Below are 24,173 nucleotides of genomic sequence, written 5' to 3' on the forward strand. Positions count from 1 at the left end.
GAAGTTACGTATTGCTGCAGCGTGACGACAAGCTTCAGCAGCGTAACGACAACCTCCAGCAGCGTGACGACACTTCCAGCAGCAACGAGACAATCTCCAGCAGCGTGACGACAACCTCCAGCAGCGTGATGACAATCTCCAGCAGCGTGACGACAACTTTCAGCAGCGTGACGACATTCTCCAGCAGTGAGACGACAACCTTCAGCAGAGGGCAGACAACCTCCAGCAGCGTGACGACAACCTTCAGCAGCGTGACGACAACCTTCAGCAGCGTGACACAACCGGCGTGACGACAACCTTCAGCAGCGTGACGACAACCTTCAGCAGCGTGACGACAACCTTCAGCAGCGTGACGACAACCTCCAGCAGCGTGACGACAACCTCCAGCAGCGTGACGACAATTCCAGCAGCGTGACGACAACCTTCAGCAGCGTGACGACAACCGGCAGCGTGACGACAACCTTCACGTGAGACTAACCTTCAGCGTGACGACAACCTCCAGCAGCGGACGACAACCTCCAGCAGCGTGAAGCAACAACCTCCGCGCGTGACGACAACCTTCAGCAGCGTGACAACATCAAGAGCGGATGACAACCCCAGGTGACTACAACCGCCGTAACGACAACCTTCAGCATCGCGACACAACCTCCAGCAATGACGACAACATTCAGCAGCGTGACGACAACCTTCAGAAAGCGACGACAACCTTCAGCGTGAAGACAACTCCAGCAGACAACCCCAGCGTGACGACAACCTTCAGCAGCAGTGACGACAACCTTCAGCAGCGTGACGACAACCTCCAGCAGCGTGACGACAACCTCTGCGCAGCCTGGACAACCTTCAGAAGCGTGACGACAACCTACAGCAGCGTGACGACAATCTCCAGCAGCGTGACGACAACCTCCAGCAGCGTGAGATGAAAATTCCAGCAGATGACAACTTTCAGCAGCGTGACAACCTCCAGCAGCGTGACGACAACCTTCAGCAGCGACACAACCTTCGCAGCGCGTGAGACAATCTCCAGCAGCGTGACGACAACCTTCAGCAGCGTGACGACAACCTTCAGCAAGTGTGACGACAACCTTCAGCAGAGTGTGACGACAACCTTCAGCAGCGTGACACGACAACCTTCAGCAGCGTGACATCAAACAGTATTACGACAACCCCCAGCAGCGTGACGACAACCTTCAGCAGCGTGACGACAACCTCCAGAGCGTGACGACAACCTTCGCAGCGGAACAACCTTCAGTGCGTGACGACAACCTTCAGCAGCGTGACGACAACCTTCAGCAGCGTGAAGAACACTCTTCATCAGCGTGAGACAACCTTCAGCAGCGTGATGACAACTCAACAGCGTGACGACAACCTTCAGCAGCGTGACGACAACCTTCAGCAGCGTGATGAAAACTTTCAGCAGCGTGACGACAACCTTCAGCAGCGTGACGACAACCTTCAACAGCGGCGACAACCTTCAGCAGGACGAAAACCTTCAGCAGCGTGATGACAACTTTCAGCAGCGTGACGACAACCTCAGCAGCGTGACGACAACCTTCAGCAGTGACGACAACTCAACAGATGACAACCTTCAGCAGCGTGACGACAACCTTCAGCAGCGTGACGACAACCTTTCAGCAGCGTGACGACAACCTTCAGCAGCGTGATGACAACCTTCAGCAGCGTGATGACAACCTTCAGCAGCGGCGACAGCCAGCAGCGTGACAGCAACTTGCAAAGGTGACGACAAACCAGCAGCGTGACGACAACCTTCAGCAGCAGCGTGACGACAACCTTCAGCAGCGTGACGACAACCTTCATCAGCATGATGACAACCTCAGCAGCGTGACGACAACCTTTAGCAGCGTGACGACAACCTTCAGCAGCGTGACGACAACCTCTAAAGCGGATGACAACCTTCACGGCGACAACCTTCAGCAACGTGATGACAACCTTGAGCAGCGTGACGACAACCTTCAGCATCATGACAACAACCTTCAACAGCGTGACGACAACCTTCAACAGCGTGACGACAACCTTCAGCAGCGTGAAAATAATCTTCAGCAGCGTGACGACAACCTTCAGCAGCGTGACAATAATCATCAGCAGCGTGACGACAACCTTCAGCAGCATGACAACCTTCAGGAGCGTGACAATAACTTTCAGCAGCGTGACGACAACCTTCAACAGCGTGACGACAACCTTCAGCAGCCGTCACGATAATATTCTGCGATGACAACCTTCAACAGCGTGATGATAACCTTCAGCAGCGTGACGATAACCTTCAGCATCATGAAAACAATTTAAACAACGACGACAACCTTCAGGAGTGTGACGATAACTTTCAGCAGCGTGACGACAACCTTCAACAGCGTGACGACAACCTTTAGCAGCGTGATCATAACCTTCAGCATCATGAAAACCAACAGCATGACGACAACCTTCAGCAGCGTGACGACAACCTTCAACAGCGTGACGACAACCTTCAGCAGCGTGACGACAACCTTCAGCAGCGAGACGACAACCTTCAGCAATGTGACGACAACCTTCAGCAGCGTGACGACAACCTCCAGCAGCGTGACGAAAATCTCCGCAGAGTGACGACAACCTTCAGCAGCGTGACGATAATTTCCAGCAACGTGACGACAACCTTCAGCTGCGGACGACAACCTCCTGCATTGCGAAGACAACCTTCAGCAGCATGACGACAATCTCCAGCAGCGTGACGACAACCTTCAGCAGCGTGACTTAATCAGCGTGACTACAACCCTTCAGCAGCGTGACGACAACCTCCTGCAGCGCGAAGACAACCTTCAGCAGCGAGACGACAACTTTCAGCAATGTGACGACAACCTTCAGCAGGGATTTAATTCACAGCGTGACGACAACCTCGAGCATCGTGACGACAACCTCCAGCAGCGTGACGATAACCTTCAGCAGCGTGACGACAACCTCCAACAGCGTTACGACAATTCCAGCAGCGTAACGACAATCTCAGCAGCGTGACGACATCTCCAGCAGTTTGACGGCAACCTTCATGTGACGAAAAACTCGGCGTGATGATAACCTTCAGCAGAGTGGCGACAACCTCCATGACGAAAACTCAGCGTGACGACAACCTTCAGCAACGTGATGACAACCTTCAGCAGCGTGACGACAACCTTCAGGCGTTATGACAACCATCAGAGCGTGACAATAACTTTCAGCAGCGTGACGACAACCAACAGCGTGACGACAACCTTCAGCAGCGTCACGATAATATTCTGCAGCGTGATGATAACCTTCAACAGCGTGACGACAACCTTCAGGAGTGAAGATAACTTTCAGCAGCGTGACGACAACCTTCCACAGCGTGACGACAACCTTCAGCAGCGTGATGATAACCTTCAGCATCATGAAAACAATTTTAAACAGCGTGACGACAACCTTCAGCAGCGTGACGACAACCTTCAGGAGTGTGAAGATAACTTTCAGCAGCGTGACGACAACCTTCAACAGCGTGACGACAACCTTCAGCAGCGTGATGATAACCTTCAGCATCATGAAAACATCAACAGCATGACGACAACTCAGCAGCGTGACGACAACTCAACAGCGTGACGACAACCTTCAGCAGCGTGACGACAACCTTCAGCAGCCTCACGATAACCTCAAGCAGCGTGACGACAACCTCAGCAGCGTGACTTTAACTTTCAGCGTGACTACAACCTTCAGCAGCGTGACGACAACCTCCAGCAGCGCGAAGACAACCTTCAGCAGCGAGACGACAACCTTCAGCAATGTGACGACAACCTTCAGCAGCGTGACGACAACCTTCAGGAGCGTGACGAACCACGGCAGCGTGTCGACAATCTCCAACAGCGTGACGACAACCTCCAGCAGCGTGACGAAATCTCCAGCAGAGTGACGACAACCTTCAGCAGCGTGACGACAATCTCCAGCAGCGTGACGACAACCTTCAGCAGCGTGACGACAACCTTGCAGCGAAAGACAACCTCTGCAGCGCAAAGACAACATTCAGCAGCATGACGACAATCTCCAGCAGCGTGACGACACCTTCAGCAGCGTCACTTAACTTTCAGCGTGACTACAACCTTCAGCAGCGTGACGACAACCTCCTGCAGCGCGAAGACAACCTTCAGCAGCGGGACGACAACCTTCAGCAATGTGACGACAACCTTCAGCAGGGTGACTTTAACTTACAGCGTGACGACAACCTCGAGCATCGTGACGACAACCTCCAGCAGCGTGACGATAACCTTCAGCAGCGTGACGACAATCTCAGCAGCGTGACGACACTCCAGCAGCTTGACGACAACCCCACGTGACGAAAACTCAGCGTGATGATAACCTTCAGCAGAGTGACGACAACCTTCACGACGAAAACCCCAGCGTGACGACAACCTTCAGCAACGTGATGACAACCTTCAGCAGCGTGACGACAACCTTCAGCAGTGACAAAAACATTCAAGCGTGACGACAACCTTCAGCAGCGTGATGACAACCCCAGCAGCGTGACGATAACCTTCAGCAGCGTTAATTACCTTCAGCAGCGTGACGACAACCTTCAGCAGCGTGACGATAACCTCAGCAGCGTAATAATTACCTTCAGCCCATTATAAAATTCTTGAGCAGCGTGACGAGCACCTTCAACAGCGTGACGACAACCTTCAGCAGCGTGACGACAACCTTCAACAGCGTGGCGATAACCTAGCAGCGTGACGACAACCTTCAGCAGCGTGACGACAACCTCCAGCAGCGTGATGACAACCATTCAGCAGCGTGACGACAACTTGGTCAGCGTGATGACAAACCTTTAGCAGCGAGGACAACCTTCAGCAGCGTGACGACACACCTAGCAGCGTGATGACAACCTTCAGCATGGCGACAACGTTCAGCAACGTGACGACAACCTTGAGCAGCGTGACGACAACCTTCAGCAGCGTGACAACAACAATCAGCAGCGTGACAACAACCTTCAACAGGGTGACGACAACCTTCACCAGCGTGACAATAATCTTCAGCAGCGTGACCGACAACATTCAGCAGCGTGACAATAACCTACAGCAGCGTGATGACAGCCGTCAGCAGCGTGACACAATCAGCAGCGTGACAACAACCTTCAACAGCGGCGACAACCTTCAGCAGCGTGCAGCAACCTTCAGGAGCGTGACAATAACTTTCAGCAGCGTGACGACAACCTTCAACAGCGTGACGACAACCTTCAGCAGCGTCACGATATATTCTGCAGCGTGATGACAACCTTCAACAGCGTGATGATAACCTTCAGCAGCGTGACGATAACCTTCAGCAGCGTGACGACAACCTTCAGCAGCGTGACGACAACGTTCAGCAGCGTGACGATAACTTTCAACAGCGTGACGACAACGTTCAGCAGCGTGACGACAACCTTCAACAGCGTGAGGACAACCTTCAGCATCATGACAAACTTTCAACAATGTGACGACAACCTTCAGCAGCGTGACGACAACCTTCAACAGCGTGACGACAACGTTCAGCAGCGTGACGATAACTTTCAGCAGCGTGACGACAACCTTCAACAGCGTGACGACAACCTTCAACAGCGTGACGACACATTCAACAGCGTGAGGACAACCTTCAGCATCATGAAAACAATTTTCAACAGCTGACGACAACCTTCAGCAGCGTGACGACAACCTTCAACAGCGACGACAACGTTCAGCAGCGTGACGATAGATTTCAGCAGCGTGACGACAACCTTCAACAGCGTGACGACAACATCCAACAGCGTGACGACAACCTTCAACAGCGTGACGACAACCTTCAGCAGCGTGACGACAACCTTCAACAGCGTGACGACAACCTTCAACAGCGTGACGACAACCTTCAGCAGCGTGACAATAACTTTCACAGCGTGATACACGAGCAGCGTGACGACAACCGAGCAGCGTGACAACCTTCAGCAGCGTGACGACAACCTTCAGCAGCGTGACGATAAATTCTGCAGCGTGACGACAACCTTCAGCAGCGGGGACAACCTTCAGCAGCCTGACAATAACGTTCACCAGCGTGACGACAACCTTCAGCAGCGTGACGACAACTTTCAACAGCGTGACGATACCACCTTCAGCAGCGTACAACAACTTTCAACAGCGTGACGACAACCTTCAACAGCGTGACGACAGCCTTCAGCATCGTGACAACAACTTTCAACAGCGTGACGATAACCTTCAGCAGCGTGACAACAACTTTCAACAGCGTGACGACAACCTTCAGCAGCGTGACAACCTTCAGCATCGCAGACAACAACTTTCAACAGCGTGACGACAACCTTCAACAGCGTGACGACAGCCAAGCAGCGTGACGACAACCTTCAGTAGCGTGACGACAACCTTCAACAGCGTGACGACAACCTTCAGCAGCGTAGAGACAACCTTCAGCATCATGACAACAACTTTCAACAGCGTGACGACCAACTTCAACAGCGTGACGACACCTTTAGCAGCGTGACGACAACCTTCAGTAGCGTGACGACAACCTTCAACAGCGTGGCGACCATCAGCAGCGTGACGACAACCTTCAGCAGCGTGACGACAACCTTCAGCAGTGTGATGACAACCTTCAGCAGTGACGATAACCTTCAGCAGCGTGACGACAACCTTCAGCAGCGTCACGATAATCTTCAGCATCATGAAAACGACAACGTTGATCAGCGTGACGACATCCTTCATCAGGTGACGGCTAACGTTCAGCAGCGTGACGACAACCTTCAGCAGCTTTCGACAACTTTCAGCAGCGTGACGACAACGTTAATGAGCGTGACAACAACCTTCAACAGCCTGACGACAACCTTCAGCAGCGTGACGATAATCTTCAGCAGCGTGAGGATAACCTTCAACAGCCTGACGATAACCCTCAGCAGTGTGATGACAACCTTCAGCAGTGTGAGGAAAACCTTCAACAGCGTTGTGACAACCTTCAGCTTCGTGACGACAAACTTCAGCAGTGTGACGACAACTTTCAACAGCGTGACGATAACCTTCATCAGCGTGACGACAACCTTCAGTAGTGTGACGACAACCTTCATCAGAGTGACTACAACCTTCAACAGAGTGACTACAACCTTCAACAGTGTAGAGGCAACTTTCAACAGCGTGACGACCACCTTCAGCAGCTTGACGACAACCTTCAGCAACGTGGCGACAACTTTGAGCAGCGTGACGACAACCTTCAGCAACGTGGCGACAACTTTCAGCAGCGTGACAACAACCTTCAGCAGCGTGACGACAACCTTCAGCCGCGTGACAATAACCTTCAGCAGTGTGGAGACAACCTTCAGCAGCATGACGACAACCTTCAGCCGCGTGACAATAACCTTCAGCAGTGTGGAGACAACCTTCAGCAGCGTGAGGACAACCTTCAGCATCATGACAACAACTTTCAACAATGTGACGACAACCTTCAACAGCGTGACGACAGCCTTTAGCAGCGTGACGACAACCTTCAACAGCGTGACGACAACCTTCAACAGCGTGACGACAACCTTCAACAGCGTGACGACAACCTTCAACAGCGTGACGACAACCTTCAGCAGCGTGACAACAACCTTCAACAGCGTGATGACAACCTTCAACAGCGTGACGACAACCTTCAACAGCGTGACGACAACCTTCAGCAGCGTGACAACAACTTTCAACAGCGTGATGACAACCTTCAGCAGCGTGACGACAACCTTCAGCAGTGTGACAATAACTTTCAGCTGCGTGACGACAGCCTTGAGCAGCGTGACGACAACCTTCAGCAGCATGACGACAACCTTCAGCAGCGTGACGACAACGTTCATCAGCGTGATGACAACCTTCATCAGCGTGACGACAATCTTCAGCAGCGTGACGACAACCACCAGCAGCGTGAAGACAACCTTCAGCAGCGTAACAACAACCTTCAACGTTACGACGGTTTCAGTGTAATGACAACTACATCCTTCAAACAAGGAATATGTCTCTGCAAGATGTTTTTTTAAGATTAGCCCACCGGGGCACAGGGCACTGACTCACATCACGGCCTGGTAGTAATAATAATAATAATAATAATAATAATAATAATAATAATAATAATAATAATAACAATAATAATATTAATAATAATAAAAATAATAATAATAATAATAATAATAATTATAATAATAATAACAATAATAATAAAAATAATAATTATAATAATAATAATAATAATAATAATGATTATAATATTAATATTAATAATAATAATAATAATAATAATAATAATAATAATAATAATCATAATAATTATTATTATAAATATAAAAATTATAAATAATTATAATAATGATGATGATGATGATGATGATGATGATGATAAATAATAAAAATTATAAATAATAATAATAATAATAATAATAATAATAATAATAATAATAATAATAATAATCATAATAATTATTATAAATATAAAAATTATAAATAATAATAATAATAATAATAATAATAATAATAATAATAATAATAATAATAATAATAATAATAATAATAATAATAATAAAAATAAAAATAATAATAATAATAATAATAATAATAATAATAATAATAATAATAATAATAATAATAATAATAATAATAATTATAAATAATAAAAATTATAAATAATACTAATAATAATAATTATAATAATAATAGTAATTGTAAACTACGACAACAACAACAACAACAACAACAACAACAACAACAACAACAACAACAGCAATAATAATAATAATAATAATAATAATAATCAATAAAAATTATAATAAAAAATTATATAATAAAAATAATAATAATAACCTTAAATAAAAAAAATCAAGAGTGAGAAACTATATACAGTATGTATGATGTGTCGTCAAAAGGAAGAGAAACAACTGAGACCCTGCAATTGTGTGTAAATGAGGTAGAAAGTCAGATAAGCAATCTGGGACTTGGTCACAATTTTCGTGATGCCATATGGTAGCAGGGTCTACCATTAGACAACACATTATGCTTCCAATATCTTCCCAGGCGGTAGTACCTCCCTGTTTGATAGCTGCCTACTGCAGGGAACATGGCTACCCAAGATGGTAAGTGTCAGGCAGGGAACATACTGTACAACTTTAATTATTCCCTCTTGTTAATACATTGTTTTATATTATACTTTTTTCATTTTACGTTTTCCTTGTTGCATTAACATTTTGACTGTTGTTTTTATCCTGTTATTTATTAAATATTAAAATGATAATAATCAGTCAGTATTTTTATAATGTTATATTAAGATGAGTCAACAAACAGTAGAGTAAAAATATCTCGTTACATATGAACACAAGTCCCGCTGCTCTGCCTCTTTCTGCAAAAATCTCTTGGATATCTTTTTCTGACATCTCATTAAGTGATAAAATCTCCGGAGCAGTAAAATTATTCCACTAGTTCCGAACTCCGCAGTTTCTCAAGAAACTTCCTTGTCTTTTTCTGCATTTATTACAAACTTTCCTCACATGCCGGCTCCTGCAGATTCTTGCTAACTCTGCAATTCTTTTTAAAGAACTGTCAAACTCTGGTACCATGCCAGTATAGGGATCACATCACCATTTCTGATATCGATCGACTCCTAATAATGTATAATCAAATATGTCACAGAAATAGAAGGAATTTAAATCTGATAACTGTTCAATAATAAAGTATATTACACCATGTATAAATAAATTACTTTTGTTTATATACCTAAAAGGAAGGGTCGGAAACACTGTTGAAGACAAGAACGGAAGTAATATGCTTGGATGACCCAATGGCAGATGACCAGCCTGTGAGTCACGGTGTTTATATATCTGAGAATAAGTCTTCACTGTTGCTTCGGAACCCATATACGAGGTTTCCAGATCGTATTCGAGTTGGTCATAACTAAATATATCCCCAGGCCATGAGTTCCTCTACTTCATAAACGTGATATAAAATATAAACTAGTTAGTAAGAAGTGTGATGGCTGGCAAACTTGTTTCTCCCTGAATTCATTACAATTAAGTGACCTGGTCATGAAATTGTTTAAGGCGTGTATGATGCATTACTTACTTTAACGGTTGTAGAATAAAGGCTGAACATGTACTGATAAAGGCTGAACCTGTACTGGCAAAGGTTGAACCTGTACTGGCAAAGGTTGAACCTGTACTGGCAAAGGTTGAACCTGTACTGGCAAAGGTTGAACCTGTACTGACAAAGGCTGAACATGTACTGACAAAGGCTGAACCTGTACTGACAAAGGCTGAACCTGTATTGGCAAAGGTTGAACCTTTACTGGCAAAGGTTGAACCTGTACTGACAAAGGCTGAACATGTACTGACAAAGGCTGAACATGTACTGACAAAGGCTGAACCTGTACTGGCAAAGGTTGAACCTGTACTGACAAAATGAACAACGGCTGAACCTGTACTGACAAAGGCTGAACCTGTACTGGCAAAGGTTGAACCTGTACTGACAAAGGCTGAACATGTACTGACAAAGGCTGAACCTGTACTGGCAAAGGTTGAACCTGTACTGACAAAGGCTGAACATGTACTGACAAAGGTTGAACCTGTACTGGCAAAGGTTGAACCTGTACTGACAAAGGCTGAACCTGTACTGGCAAAGGTTGAACCTGTACTGGCAAAGGTTGAACCTGTACTGACAAAGGCTGAACATGTACTGACAAAGGCTGAACCTGTACTGGCAAAGGTTGAACCTATACAGACAAAGGCTGAACATGTACTGACAAAGGCTGAACCTGTACTGACAAAGGCTGAACCTGTACTGACAAAGGTTGAACATATACTGACAAAGGCTGAACCTGTACTGACAAAGGCTGAACCTGTACTGTCAAAGGTTGAACCTGTACTGGCAAAGGTTGAACCTATACTGACAAAGGCTGAACATGTACTGACAAAGGTTGAACATGTACTGACAAAGGCTGAACCTGTACTGACAAAGGTTGAACATATACTGACAAAGGCAGAACCTGTACTGACAAAGGCTGAACCTGTACTGACAAAGGCTGAACCTGTACTGACAAAGGCAGAACCTGTACTGACAAAGGTTGAACCTATACTGACAAAGGCTGAACTTGTACTGACAAAGGCTAAACCTGTACTGGCAAAGGTTGAACCTGTACTGGCAAAGGTTGAACCTGTAATAACAAAGGCTGAACTTTTACTGACAAAGGTTGAACCTGTACTGACAAAGGCTGAACCTGTACTGACAAAGACTGAACCTCTACTACCAGAGGCTGAACCTGTACTGACAAAGGCTGAACCTGTATTAACAAAAACTAAACCTCTACTACCAAAGGCTGAACCTGTACTGACAAAGGATGAACCTGTACCGACAAACGCTGAATTTGGACTGATTAAGGCTGAACCTGTATTGACAAAGGCTGAACCTCTACTACCAAAGGCTGAACCTGTACTGACAAAGGCTGAACTTGTACTGCAAAAGGCTGAACCTGTATTGACAAAGGCTGAACCTGTACTGACAGAGGCTGAACCTGTATTGACAAAGGCTGAACATGTAGTGACAAAGGCTGAACATGTAGTGACAAAGGCTGAACATGTAGTGACAAAGGCTGAACTTGTACTGCAAAAGGCTGAACCTGTATTGACAAAGGCTGAACCTGTACTGACAGAGGCTGAACCTGTATTGACAAAGGCTGAACATGTAGTGACAAAGGCTGAACCTGTACTGACAGAGGCTGAACATGTACTGACAAAGGCTGAACCTCTACCACGAAATGCTGAACCTCTACTGACAGAGGTTAACCTGTACCGAGAAAGGCTGAACCTCTACCACGAAAGGATTCATAAGCGGGCGTTCATGTGTAACTAATCAATTAACATTCTTTTCATCAGTTTTTGAATCGGTGGACGAGGGGCACAATTATGATGTGGTATATCTCGACTTAAGCAAAGCCTTCGACAGAGTCCCCCACGAAAGACTAATAAGAAAGGTAGAAGCACATGGCATCAAAGGTAATATCCTTAAATGGATTAGGGCGTGGTTAGAGGACAGGAAACAGCGGGTGAGCATTAACGGCACTACGTCCCATTGGAGCAACGTCACTAGTGGAGTTCCCAAGGCTCAGTACTTGGACCATTATTATTTATTATACACATAAACGATATAGATATCGGCATAGGCAGCAACATAAGTAAATTTGATGATGACACTAAAATAGGACGTGTTATTAAATCTGACGAGGACTCCGCAAACCTACAGGAAGATCTAAAAAAAAATTTCGAATGGTCTGAGAAATGGCAGATGAAATTCAAAGTGGACAAATGTAAAGTACCCAGTATAGGAGATGTAAACAGGGAAACCAGATACCAGATGAACAAAGATGCCATAGAGAAATCCGACTGCGGGAGAGATTTAGGAGTAATGATAAGTAGGAACCTTAAGCCAAGTAAACAATGTGTTTTTGCTCGTAACAAGGCTAATAAAGTACATGGGTTCATACAAAGGAGTGTTCGTTACAAGACTAGCGAGGTCATCCTAAAACTGTATCTTGCGCTTGTGAGACCACACCTGGATTACGCAGTTCAGTTCTGGTCACCGTATTACAGAATGGATATAGAATCCTTGGAAAGAATTCAGAGGAGAATGACAAGACTAATCCCGGGCATTAGGAACCTTGAGTATAGAGACAGGTTAAAGCATCTTAATTTGCACTCCCTCGAGAGACGAAGAGCGAGGGACGACCTGACAGAGGTGTATAAATGGAAGTCAGGGCTAAACAAAGGCGACATTACAAAGGTACTCAAACTATCCAACCAGGAGCGAACTCGTAACAATGGTATTAAGTTAGACAAATTTAGATTTAGGCGCGAAATAGGTAAACACTGGTTTGGAAACAGAATAGTGGATGAATGGAACAAGTTACCAAATATCATCATTATCTCGAATACGCTGAATAACTTCAAACATAGGTTGGATGCTTATATGACCAATAGGAATTGGGTGTAAACGGGACTGCCCAGTATGGGCCAATAGGCCCGCTGCAGTTTCCTCCATTCTTATGTTCTTATGTTTTTATGTTCTCTACTGACAGAGGCTAAACCTATACCGACAAAGGCTGAACCTGGACTGACAAAGGCTGAACCTCTACCACGAAAGGCTGAACCTCTACTGACAGAGGATGAACCTATACTGACAAAGACTGAACCTCTACTACCAAAGGCTGAACCAGTACCGACAAAGGTTGAACCTGTACTGACAAAGGCTGAACCTCTACTGACAGAGGCTAAACCTGTACCGAGAAAGGGAGAACCTGTACTGACAAAGGCTGAACCTCTACTACCAAAGGCTGAACATGTAATGACAAAGCTGAACCTCTACCACGAAAGGCTGAACCTCTACTGACAGAGGATGAACCTACTGACAAAGACTGAACCTCTACTACCAAAGGCTGAACCAGTACCGACAAAGGTTGAACCTGTACTGACAAAGGCTGAACCTCTACTGACAGAGGCTAAACCTGTACTGACAAAGGCTGAGCCTGTACTGACAAAGGCTGAACCTGTACCGACAGAGGCAGAACCTGTACTGACAAAGGCTGAACCTGTACTGACAAAGACTGAACCTCTACTACCAAAGGCTGAACCAGTACCGACAAAGGCTGAATCTGTACTGACAAAAACTGAACCTCTACTACCAAAGACTGAACTTGTACCGACAAAGGCTGAACCTGTACTGACAAAGGCTGAATCTGTACTGACAAAGGTTGAACATATACTGACAAAGGCTGAACCTGTACTGACAAAGGCTGAACCTGTACTGGCAAAGGTTGAACCTGTACTGGCAAAGGTTGAACCTATACTGACAAAGGCTGAACATGTACTGACAAAGGTTGAACCTGTACTGACAAAGGCTGAACCTGTACTGACAAAGGTTGAACATATACTGACAAAGGCAGAACCTGTACTGCTGAACCTGTACTGACAAAGGCTGAACCTGTACTGACAAAGGCTGAACCTGTACTGGCAAAGGATGAACCTATACTGACAAAGGCTGAACCTGTACTGACAAAGGCTGAACCTGTACTGGCAAAGGTTGAACCTGTACTTGAACCTGCTGAACTTGTACTGACAAAGGCTGAACCTGTACTGGCAAAGGTTGAACCTGTACTGAACCTGTACTAACAAAGGCTGAACCTGTACTGACAAAGGTTGAACCTGTACTGACAAAGGCTGAACCTGTACTGACAAAGGCTGAACCTCTACTGGCAAAGGCTGAACCTGTATTGACAAAGACTGACCCTGTACTGACAAAGACTGAATCTCTACTTCCAAAAGCCTGAATCAGTACCGACAAAGGCTGAACCTTTACTGACAGAGGCTGAACCTTTACTGACAAAGACTGAACATGTACTGACAAAGACTGAACCTCTACTGACAAAGACTGAACATGTACTGACAAACACTGAACCTGTACTGACAAAGGCTGAACCTTTACTGACAGAGGCTGAACCTTTACTGACAAAGACTGAACATGTACTGACAAAGACTGAACCTCTACTGACAAAGACTGAACATGTACTGACAAACACTGAACCTGTACTGACAAAGGCAGAACCTGTACTGACAAAGGCTGAACCTATACTGACAAAGGATGAACCTGTACTGACAATGGCTGAACCTTTACTGACAGAGGCTGAACCTTTACTGACAAAGACTGAACATGTACTGACAAAGACTGAACCTATACTGACAAAGACTGAACATGTACTGACAAACACTGAACTTGTACTGACAAAGTCTGAACCTGTACTGACGAAGGCAGAACTTGTACTGGCAAAGGCTAAACCTGTACCGAGAAAGGGAGAACCTGTACTGACAAAGTCTGAACCTGTACTGACAGAGGCAGAACCTGTACTGACAAAGGCTGAACCTGTACCGACAGAGGCAGAACCTGTACTGACAAAGGCTGAACCTGTACTGACAAAGACTGAACCTCTACTACCAAAGGCTGAACCAGTACCGACAAAGGCTGAATCTGTACTGACAAAAACTGAACCTCTACTACCAAAGACTGAACCTGTAGCGACAAAGGCTGAACCTGTACTGACAAAGGCTGAACCTCTACTGGCAAAGGCTGAACCTGTACTGACAAAGACTGACCCTGTACTGACAAAGACTGAATCTCTACTACCAAAAGCCTGAATCAGTACCGACAAAGGTTGAACCTTTACTGACAGAGGCTGAACCTTTACTGACAAAGACTGAACATGTACTGACAAAGACTGAACCTCTACTAACAAAGACTGAACATGTACTGACAAACACTGAACCTGTACTGACAAAGGCTGAACTTGTACTGACAAAGACTGAACCTCTACTGACAAAGACTGAGCATGCACTGACAAAGACTGAACCTCTACTGGCAGAGGCTAAATCTGTACCGACAGAGGCAGAACCTGTACTGACAAAGGCTGAACCTATACTGACAAAGGATGAACCTGTACTGACAATGGCTGAACCTGCACCGACAAAGGCAGAACCTGTACTGACAAAGTCTGAACCTGTACTGACAAAGGCAGAACTTGTACTGGCAAAGGCTGAACCTGTACCGACAAAGGCAGAACCTGTACTGACAAAGGCAGAACTTGTACTGGCAAAGGCTGAACCTGTACCGACAAAGGCAGAACCTGTACTGACAAAGTCTGAACCTGTACCGACAAAGGCAGAACCTGTACTGACAAAGGCAGAACCTGTACCGACAAAGGCTGAACCTGTACTGACAAAGTCTGAACCTGTACCGACAAAGGCAGAACCTGTACTGACAAAGTCTGAACCTGTACTGACAAAGGCAGAACCTGTACCGACAAAGGCCGAACTTGTACTGACAAAGACTGAACCTCTACTGACAAAGACTGAACATGCACTGACAAAGACTGAGCCACTACTGACAAAGACTGAACCTGTACTGACAAAGGGTGAAGCTGTACTGACAAAGGCCGAACCTTTACTGACAAAGGGTGAAGATGTAGGCACACTGATAAAGGCTGAACCAGTACTGACAAAGCCTGAACGGCTACAAAACGCTTAAGGCGGTGTGGGAAGTTCCTCACTTTACAGTTGAGGAATTCAAATTATTTTTTATCCTATTTAATCTATTCTTCTCTCTCTCTCTCTTTTTACAGACTACTGAATTAATTACCCAAGGGAAGAGATTTATAATATCTGAACCACATTACGTAAACTTGGTTTACTTTTAGCCAAGGTAATTTATTCAATGTTTCAAAATAATGCTGCCCCATAAAACTGTTTACAACATCCTCGTCCCAACAAACTCCACCTCAAAAAAAGACAGTTAGGAATTATTCATCATAATATTACGTTGTGAAATTACATCAAACTTGTAATTAACCATTTTATAGATTTTCATTTCAAATGTATAAAGTCGTGATAATTCATAATCATTTATTCATGAATGTGTGGATTATACTGTACATGTTAGAGGAGTCATGGTACCAGTGGGAAGAGTGAGAGCATGTATAATATGTATAATATACGGTTTGACGCTATATGAATTAAAGACAATGACAGAAAATGTGTTCAGTAAGGTGAAGGCGACGATGCTTCATGGTGAGAAGTAGTTGGAGACGAACAGTGCTGGTTAAAGGTGATGTGTGTTCAAGTGTTTATGATAAGAAGTGAGAATTAAAAGAATCAGGGACGAGGAAGTCACTAAAGGTATCTGTATGACTTATAAAACAACTGAGTAAGGTCGACTGAAGGTACTGTAAGTCAGAGCTAACAAGCGGAAGTATAGATAAACCAACATAACGCCAAGAAGCTCCGCCCACACTACGCTATATAAACAAAATTTGAATCTTTCTCGTGAAACCCAACTTTGTCCATCAATCAGTGAAGGATCCATCATCGTGTCTGAGGATTGGCGACCCCGATCCCCTTCTCCTAATGTTTTTTTTCGGGTTTTATTTATCAATCCTCTTTGATTTTGATTGTCTCCGAGGGCCCAACTATTAGCTTCGTTCATCTACCTCAGCCTCTGTCTTCACCCGACCTTCCTACCAGTAATCTTATCCATTAATATTCTACCATTATTTCTGCTAAGGTTAGCTCTAGGTACACCTGATGCAACCCGATTAGAGAGTTGGTTTAGGGACAGATAAGGCAGTGGGTGAGGTACGACGGGTCTGATACCATTATCATTTCCATTAAAGGAAAAGTGGGGCCTGGTTAAACAGTGCCTCAATGCTCTTGGTGTATGCGAAACCAAGACAACTGCATAATTATATAAGCTAGTACTTCCTCGACTTTGGAGTGAATAAGCAATCTCTCGCTACACCATACTGAGCTGAGTGTATGTGTGACTGACAGTGATACCCAATGACAATTGAATAGTGTAAGAGATTAACTTAATTATTGCCCGTGGAAAAAATAACATTGTGCTTGCAACAAGAGCAATCTTGGCTGGCCTAGTGAACCTAAGTGGTTTTTTCCCCATTGAAATAAATGTATCAGTGGAGGAATTAAGGCTCTGATAAGCCAACCGATAGTAGTGTAATTAAACATGGCGGTCCCCAGGTTGACATACTCCGTCTTTACAACATTACTGTATATTGTGGCGTAAAAGTGGGCGAATGACTCATATGTCCATGTAAATTGCAAGTCCGTGTATGGAGACGTGTTAAATATATCTGTCCATATCTGTGAACCCTCACCGAACAGTTAATAAAGGTAATGAATGATTGGTTATGACAAGAGATAACCAATAACTGAGATAGATGGTGGAAATTTATGGAAGACATTAAATCATCATTTATTAAGTATACAACTTTTATTGAATGTTGGAAAGTGGAATGAAACTCTACGGTAGTGACATACTATTTAATCATATTGGTACAGCCTTTTCCACCTCCACCTGTGACAGTCAGTGTTGTTAAACTACCCTTCCCAAGCAGTGCGAGCCCCTGGAGTATCGACTCGTGGATCCGAAGCATTCACGAATGAGCAGGAGTGGGACAAGCTCCTGGACGACCCTCACAGCCCAGACCACCTACGCAGGGAAGACATCAACGGAGGGAGACCCCACGCCTGGTGGCCCCGGAGTCTGCCCGCACTACAACAACCCAACCCGCGACCCATCTATGTCCGCCACAGTGATCCACCTTAGATTAAAACTTAGATGATATAAGTTCACATTTAACAAGTCACAATCAAGTGATCCATAACGTAATACAGTATAAGATGTTAATAAACTTGTAATTGTAAAATCAATCTAGTCATTGTCTACTAAAATAACCATTGTGCAACCTCATTCTAAATCCTAGGTTAGCTTAGTTAGCCAACAAACTCTGTAATATGTAAAACAAGGGGTGTCGTCCCCCTCTGTTTAACTCATTAAACTTCTTTTCCAACCTTTCCCCCCACGACTATATGTTGTGACTTCTCCATCCCTCATGTCTGGCTGTGCCTTGAGCCCCAGCATGCCTTCCATCCTTTCCCCACCATAACCTAAAAAAAAAAAAAAAAAAGACTCGTGGATCCGAAGCATTCACGAATGAGCAGGAGAAGATGGGTGGGATGACTGGGGCCGGCAAGTGAGTGGGTGGTGAGGTAATATAACCTGTGGTATAATGGTCAGCAGGCTTGCCTCGCAAGCAAGTGGACCCGCGTTCGATCATTGGGCGAGATGAAACCATGGGCAAGTTTCTTTATGTCATTTGCCTCTGCCTACACAGCAGTAATTGGGAACCTGGATGTTAATCGATTTGTGGATCGTGTTCCAGGGCAATGGTTAGCCACTGCAGTTGGCGAGATGTAGTCTTCTTGGATTATTCCTTGACACTGGGTCATACTACTCGTTAACTTAGGGTATGGTTGTTGTGTTGGCGACAGCTTCTACACCTTAAACAAATTCATGCCAAGGTGGCCTTAGGGCCGGCCATCTTCAAACACGAGGGGCAACCATTATTATTATTATTATTATTATTATTATTATTATTATTATTATTATTATTATTATTATTATACGGGAGTTGACGAGGGTCAGAGTGTAGGGGGCGAGAGGGGTGGGGAGAATTAAGCAGTTACCTGCGCAATTACAACGCACGATATATTAAGCAAGGATATAAATATATAGGACAAAACACAAGGTATGGTGTAGATTGTATCACCGCACATTAGGATGGTATTCCCAGCTTGTGCTACAGGTCTGAAACATTTTATACATATTTACTGACCAGCATTCACCAGATAATAGGCCACAGTAATAACAAAACAATCCTCCTTCCCCCAAGTCGCACACACGAGCATCGGTCATGCAGTATTTCTCCACGTCCTTCCCTCCTGCTGCTGCTGAAACAACTTACTCCAGGGATGATAGGGGGATGGGCTGGGGCCTCTACGTATGATGCCCGTTTACGATGGGATTGCATTTATGATCCAACGAATAACGGATGCATTGTAATCTAATTACATAAGCATGGTCATATTAATAAAGTGCAATAAACAATAAAAACATACCCAGGAAGTTCTCAAACACAATTATTTTAAATAACAATACCATGTAAATAACACATCAGTGTGCAGGAGTTCTTTTTTTCTAGTTTTAATACAGATTACGATGTATCTGCTGTCTACTGGAGTATGAGGTGAGGTAGCGTCAGGAGAAGGGGGTAGAGGGGTGTCAGCATCTGGCACAGTTTCAGACACAGGCGCACCGTGTTTAGTAAGCAATCCTCATTATGTGAATGCAGATACTTTATAATTTGTGATGTTTCTTTAAGTTGGAAAATACTAACAAAACGTTATTGTCCGCTGTATTATGTGGACATGCAACTCTTATTGTTAACTTTCGGCAATACCTCCATGTGAAACGTTGTATGGGGAGAAATGTTATTCTTAAGGGTTTGTTGTATGCTAGAATACAATATTAAATCGTCTGATAGATTAAATGATATGATGGTATTGATAAGAAATGATGCATTAGCGTCGTATTATTCAAAAGTGGTTCAATTATAAATGGGGAAAATGGCAGCAATGCGGCTGGCCAGACTAAGGACATTGTCTCAGCTTCCTAGGCATTATATTGAATATGAGTAGGATGATTATAATTATATTGAGGAAGATTCCGTGTGTTATTTCTAAGCTCACCTCCAAGATAACGTAATATTAATTAGGTTATCTTATCAACTTTTACAAACTTCGATATCTGCATGAATGACTCATGACGGCTCTGAGCTTAACTGTGACCGTTCCCGCAGTGACCACCACCACAAACCACACTCACAATAAAGCCTAAAACTATCCACATTATTTCTAACAGGGAATATTAAAATTTGTATAATGAATATATAACAGCCATGAAATAAGCTGCATAATCACGCATGGAAAATTATTATTTGTAAAGGAGTTCGTCGTATTTGGAAATGTATGCGTCTAACTAAAACATGGTAAAAATCAAAGAGGGCAATCCGCCTCACCTGGCATTGGAACCACACCCTCCCCTATGGCTGAAGTGTTCGTCGCCAATATATATTGAATCAAACCCCTAACTGTGATATTAACGACTGTCCAAATAACGTTTCGGGTATCCGATTCAACAAAGGTTATAAACATGTTGTTGCTGTTGCTTATTGACTACTCCTTAACTATTCACAGTGAATATGAGACAACCAATCATGGGTAGACCGAGGCGTTTTTTTGTCCACCTGGCGTGAGACTGTAGCAAAGTGGACACAAAGATAGGAAAAACTGGAAACTTGACACAACTGGGTATGTATGGTTATGTATTAGCCCCAGTCTCATATTATATAAATATGGGTTAATATATGTGTATTATATAACGAGCTCCCCCTGTAAAATTCTGTAGCTGTGAGGTGACATGATTAGAGCACGTGAAGGGTAAATTCCACTCACAAGGAGTGTCCTCAGTATATCATAGATCAGGGGTTTTCAAACTATGGGTCCCGACCCTTCAGTGGGTCGCGAAAATAAATCAGAATATTTTTATTTTCATACAATTGGATACATATAATTCAAATATAAATGGATCATGAGAAATTTACATGAATTTTGTCGATGCTAAATAAAGGAAAATTGTGAACAGTGTTTGTCTTTGATTTACTCATTTCATATCATTACACTTAGGTTTAATGGGTCGCAATTCAAGTTGTTGTTCTGGCTGTGGGTCGCAGTAAAAAAAGTTTGAAAAACACTGTCATAGATCATCTATCCTAGGTAGCGCCCACTCAGATCTCATACTAGTCAGACGTTCTTTAGAGCTTATCTAAGATAGCTCCGTCCGTCTTATTGTAGCACTCACAGCTACAGTGACTATTACAGTGAATAGCCTTTGGGACCGTGTAGATCATCCCTTTTTTATAATAAAATAAGCAATGAACACTTTGGGTTTCGCTACTAAACCCAATATACTTTGATCAATATTTAGTTAACTTGCCTTATCAGCCTCTAAGATAATTGGCTCAGTGTATAAGGAGTAAGCACCTAGAATATAAAGGTAACAACTTCACCAGTGCCTAATACAAGTGGTAACGTCCCCAGGTCGCTACATATATGACAACTTCACATGTAACAGTTATACAACGGTAACAGTCACCTAATGGTTACACAGCTGGTCACAGTTGCGATAATCTGTTCTGTTACTATGTAACTGTTACAAACTATACTGTATGAATGATGACATACTCATAATATTAAGAATATAAATAATGGTATTTTTGGTATGCAATCTGTTTCACTATATGCGGTTTATCAATGTCTTCAGACAGAAGACCCTGTTCCAGAGTTACTACTCCTCAGAAAGACAACAGTGTTCGGCAAGCAGCAGTTGAACGTGTCGGCACAGTACGAAGACGTTTGCGCGAGGCGGGAATCCATCACAGGTGTTGATTAAACAGGTAATTATTTATACATGTAATCCGAGTACAATGGATTGAAACATATATTTTACTACTGTCGAGGCAGAGAGATGGTTTACTGGCTGTTTGTTACTAATTTGTGCTCATCTTTGGAGGATGACACTATTGATCACCTGTGTTTTCTATGCAGACGAAACAATGAGAAGAGAAAATATATTCAAATGAATGATTTCTGAAGTGCTCAAAAAGTAACTTCATGGAAAGGCCCAAATGCAGTTGTATTTGGTATATTTTATCACTGTTATGCTATTTCCAATAGAATAATGGGGTTGTTATTAAAAAGGTGTAAGGGTGGACTTAATTATTTAATAATCAAAACGCACAACACTGGTATGACGCACGGCAGCACTCCCACGACGCACGCGACTCACAGCAGGACTCCCACAGCATACGGCTCACGGCAGGATTTCCACAGCAAACGGCGCACGGCAGGATTCCCACAGCACACGGCTCATGGCAGGACTCCCATAGCACACGGCTCACGGCATGACTCCCATAGTACACGGCTCACGGCAGTACTCCCACAGTTCACAGCAGGATTCCCACAGCACATGGTTCTCGGCAGAGTGTTGACAGGGCCAGGCCAGAAGTCGGACTACTGGAGGTGATGGTCGGCGGCGGCTAGCTCACTCTCGTCACACCACCTCATAGTCCCGCCTCATTGGCCAGCTCCACTATGACGCGCTGTGACGTTGATTGACGTCAGTAATTACTGCTTGAACTAGCCCAACGAGTCCTAAACCAGCTGGTCCACAGTCATGGCATGACATTAGACCCCGCTAAAATAAAATTTTCTTTAGGAAACGAAAATTACATACTTCTATGGGCCCTGTTTCCGACGTTGGTTCATCTACTGAATCATCTGTGTCTACATCCCTTACCATTAGTCTAGAAAGAAGATCAACTCCGACATTTGCATTTCCATTGAGATATCGAATTGTGAGATTGAATTGTGGGAGGTATAACGCCCGCCATGTTAATCTTGCATTTGAGTTTCTAGATGTGCAGAGGCTTGTTAAGGGCATGTGATCTGGTTATACGAAAAAAAAAATCACCATATAAATGAAAATAATATTTCTTTATACCTTTCACTACGACTAGTAATTCCTTTTCAACTGTGCTGTAATTCTTCTCTGCAGGCTTTATTTTTCTGCTATGGTATGCCACCGGATATACTTCGCCCTCGTTATCTTGTAAAAGTACAGCTCCGATCCCGTCCAGAGAAGCGTCTGTTCTGAGAATGAGAGGTTTATCAAAATTAGGCAACTGAAGAATTAGTTGTTTATATAACAGATTTTTCAAGGTGTTGAATGAATCTTCATGGTGAGATGTCCATTGGAATTTGTTTGTATCCGGTAAGACCCAGGAAGGATCTTACATGCTTTTTCGTGGTGGGCCTCTCAGAGTCCTGAACCTTCTTGATCTTGTTTCGCTGGCAACTGCATCTACCTCCTCCCACAGTGTGTTCCAAAAATTGAACTTGATCTCGGCTGATCTCTGTAAGGTTGAAATCTTGAAGCCTCTGAAAAACTTGTGCAAGGATAATAATATGCTCTTCAATTGTGGCAGTGTGAATGAGGATATCATCCACGAAGACTTCCACTCCGCGAACATCGTGTAGGACATTCCGCATTGCTCTGTTGAAAGCAGCAGGACTGTTAACAAGGCCAAAAGGGAGAACTGTATACTGGTACAACCCATTAGGAGTGCTGAAAGCTGCAATTGGTCGGCTGTCAGGATGAAGAGGGATTTGGAAAAAAAATCTTTTGTTAGATCTAATTTGGAGAATACCTTTGAGCCGGAGAGTCTGGAGAATATAACCCTCTGGTCACACATCGCCTCTGCATCCACACCACATTCGAGCAAAGACTACGCTCCTGCTCGGTTGGGTGGCGTGCACTGGTAAACACAGCTGTGAGTGCTAGCTCCCAAATTTGGGATGTTTTCGAGCCTATTACATTATCTGAAGGATATATAGACTTACCTACTTGTGTATAAGGACCTGAGGATAAAATATGTATCGTCAAGCAACTTTGGTGTTGGGAACTTACTGTTTACCACACGAAAATAACTGCTCGGGGTCCCATCACTCCTGGCTGGGTGTTGTGGGATGTCAACATTGCCCCATGGAAAGTGAATTATCACTTAAGAACTCTACATGGAAGAGTAAAGAAAAGATAGTATTGGACGCAGTTCTTGAAGACCTTGAGTTGAGTAGTGATGAGTCTAATACGAGTGATGAA

The 24,173-nt window shown here is 44.1% G+C and overlaps 3 protein-coding genes across 3 annotated transcripts; all 3 read left to right on the top strand.

Annotated features, from left to right (window-relative positions):
- Positions 1–4,875: 4,875 nt before the first annotated feature.
- Positions 4,876–7,462, top strand: LOC121860027 (putative leucine-rich repeat-containing protein DDB_G0290503). Its single transcript, XM_042357042.1, has 6 exons — positions 4,876–5,163; positions 5,600–5,723; positions 6,107–6,294; positions 6,396–6,542; positions 6,770–7,041; positions 7,114–7,462. Exons 1-6 carry the CDS (start codon positions 4,876–4,878, stop codon positions 7,460–7,462), a joined length of 1,368 nt encoding a protein of 455 aa, XP_042212976.1.
- A 364-nt stretch (positions 7,463–7,826) lies between these two features.
- Positions 7,827–11,849, top strand: LOC121860029. Its single transcript, XM_042357044.1, has 3 exons — positions 7,827–7,942; positions 10,082–10,328; positions 10,455–11,849. Exons 1-3 carry the CDS (start codon positions 7,827–7,829, stop codon positions 11,847–11,849), a joined length of 1,758 nt encoding a protein of 585 aa, XP_042212978.1.
- A 1,539-nt stretch (positions 11,850–13,388) lies between these two features.
- On the top strand, positions 13,389–16,067 carry LOC121860030 (proteoglycan 4-like). The gene is made up of 3 exons (XM_042357045.1): positions 13,389–13,940; positions 14,315–15,121; positions 15,177–16,067. Exons 1-3 carry the CDS (start codon positions 13,389–13,391, stop codon positions 16,065–16,067), a joined length of 2,250 nt encoding a protein of 749 aa, XP_042212979.1.
- Positions 16,068–24,173: the final 8,106 nt, after the last annotated feature.

This window comes from Homarus americanus, unplaced genomic scaffold (genome assembly GCF_018991925.1).
Source record: "Homarus americanus isolate GMGI-L3 unplaced genomic scaffold, GMGI_Hamer_2.0 scaffold824, whole genome shotgun sequence".
NCBI lineage: Eukaryota > Metazoa > Arthropoda > Malacostraca > Decapoda > Nephropidae > Homarus > Homarus americanus.